The sequence below is a fragment of the Camellia sinensis genome, chromosome 4 (assembly GCF_055761805.1).
Source record: "Camellia sinensis isolate YWXY chromosome 4, ASM5576180v1, whole genome shotgun sequence".
Classification (NCBI taxonomy): Eukaryota; Viridiplantae; Streptophyta; class Magnoliopsida; order Ericales; family Theaceae; genus Camellia; species Camellia sinensis.
In genome coordinates, this window is record NC_138964.1 from 196,703,362 (window position 1) to 196,705,972 (window position 2,611).

Genomic DNA, 2,611 nt, shown 5'->3' on the forward strand with positions numbered 1-2,611 from the left:
AAGCGAAAAAGACTCTCATCCAAAATTCAACAGTATATCATGACAAAATCGCCAAGGCCTCAATAACAAAATGCCATATGCATTACAAATCAAACTCAAAGTAAAATATCTATACAGCAACAGAAGCTAAAACGAGATCAATATTTGAATTTGCATGCAAAACATTTAATGCCCTTCATAGACTCACAAATTGCAATGACTCAGAATTGTAAATTGATGGTAAACTCATCCAAATAGTTTCTGTTGATTCACATGAAAACATGGCTACATATAATTGGGCATAATACAAAAAGTTAAACCCATTCAAAAGCCAACACCATCGTCTCTATAGACTCTAGAGGACACCAGTGAATCCTGCTACACGAATTCCACAAAGACAAAACAAAATCAAAAGCAAAAGAACACAGAAAACACCAGCTGTAGAAGCTAGATAAAAACAGGAGATGCATTAGCAGACGTAATCAAGCATAAGGAACAGCAAAAGTATTTCTCAGTAACATTTCTGTTGACTGTGCTTGGATTTGGAGAGGAATTTGAGCAAGGAAAGGAAAAGTAGTGTGATATGTGACTGAAATACAATTTTATTTCACATATCCCTCCATTTCCTCCGCAAATCACTACCCGGATACATGATGCAAACATCGATATCGGCACTGTTTAGGGTTTAGGTATCGGCATCAGTACTGTTTCAGAAGGCCATAAACAACGCACCACAACATTAAAGTTGGAAACTAAACACCAACTGAAAGTACTATGCGATAAAAAACATGGGAAAATTTGTGGACAGAACAAGAAATCTTTTTACAACTCTTGTTCAGAACATTCATAAACTATCATTTGAACCACTGTTTGACCACCTCTTGAAAGTGCAAGCCACAAAAAAGCCAAACCTTGACTTGGTGGCCATTGATGGCCTGCCATTACTGCTCGACGGAGCATCCACAGCAGCAGTGACTTGGCTCACAATTGATGGAAACTCCACACCATCTTCTTGTGCTCCACCATCACTTGTGCTCGCATCCAACCCATCAGTTTCAACCTCATTCGCATCCAAATTCACCACCAACGATCCCCTCCTCACCCTCAACCAATCCGCAAGATCACTCGTCACTCCCCTACACTTTTTAACCTTTATTTTCACCAAATTAGGACAACCCCAAGCAAAACCTTCAATACCCTCATCAGATACCGGACATGCCTTAATACAAAGCTTCTTCAATGCCACACATTTCACAGCAATACAAGAGATTTCTGTATCCCCAATTGTTTCACTACCACAGAGCGCTAATCGTTCTAATTTCTGACAATTGGTAGCGATTGCTTCGAGGCTAACTGAACTGGGATTGACACCAATAAGAACAAGTTCTTGAAGATTAGCAGAGTGTTTAGCAATTGCAATCAAGCCTTCATCGCCTATCCGATTGGTCCTCCACCCATCAATGTGAAGCTTCCTCAAAAGCTTACATTGTTTTGCAACAGATACAATCCCAATATTGGTGCACTCAGGAGTCTTCACGAGGTGCAAAATCTCAAGATCCAAACAATTCGATATCGCCATAAGTCCATCATCGCTCACCTCAAGCCTCTCCAAGTGGATTTCAACCACAGAGTTCTTTCGATTTCCGATCATTTCCAAAACTCTATCCCAATCACCCAAACATCGTAAAATCTTTAAAGTCCTCAGATTCTTCGCTCCAACGATTAAGGGTCCAAAGCACTGCCCATTATAGAGCTCTTTCAAGCATATGGTTTTGAGCGACGAACCGGCTAAACCGGGCCCAATAGTCTCGGCGGCGCCGCCACCGTCGCCGCCACCTCCGCGGCCGCCGCGGAGGCGCTTGACGGAGATCTCTTCGAGAGACGAGCAGTGATCGAGCAACGCGTTCATGCCTTTGACCCCGAAATTGCAAGACCCACATGAGAATTTCTTCAAACCCTTAGAGTTCTTGGCGAGAGAGGCCATACCCAGATCGGTGAGCTCGCGACAGCTTCGGAGTTTGAGGCGCGTGAGGTTAGGGCACCGGATCGAGATCTGGGTCAGAGCGTCGTCGTTGATGCTGACGGATCGGCGGTCACATCGGAGAGCGAGCTTGGTGACGGAATCGAAGCGAGAGAAGAGGGAAGGGATGAGAGGGAGGAGCTCCGACTGGGCGTTGAGAGACATGCGGTGGCGGCTCTGACCCTCCACCATCAGCCACCGCCGGCAGACGAGAGAGCAGGCTTTCCGGTCGCCGGAACTGAGAGACTGAAAGACCCAAGCCAAGCACTCGTCGGGAAGCTCAGAGATGTAGTCTGCATCGCTTCTGAGGTCCTCAGAACTCGATTCATTCGTCGGAGAGAGAGTCTCGGGTCGAACGGTGGTGGTACGGTGGTGGGTAGTGGGGGTGGGGTGGCTGAGACGGTGGGTTGACCCCGGAGAAGAGCCGGGGGTCGAAGAGGACTGGCCCATGAAAGGTAAATCGCCGGCGAGTGATTGTACGCGCCACCGGAGGAGAGTGGATTTGTTAGATGAGTTGAGGAGAGTACCTTTGGTATTGAGGAGTTTAAATGAGTTGGAACATGGGCCTATCTCAAGCTAAATATAAAGGGTACTTGCACAAGTTGAAGCATT

At 46.0% G+C, this 2,611-nt stretch overlaps 1 protein-coding gene across 1 annotated transcript; it reads right to left on the reverse strand.

Moving 5' to 3' along the window:
- Positions 1 to 213: 213 nt before the first annotated feature.
- LOC114266014 (F-box protein At1g47056) lies at positions 214 to 2,611 on the reverse strand. Its single transcript, XM_028206900.2, has one exon. The coding sequence runs from the start codon at positions 2,447 to 2,449 to the stop codon at positions 824 to 826; it is 1,626 nt and encodes a 541-aa protein (XP_028062701.2). The 5' UTR covers positions 2,450 to 2,611; the 3' UTR covers positions 214 to 823.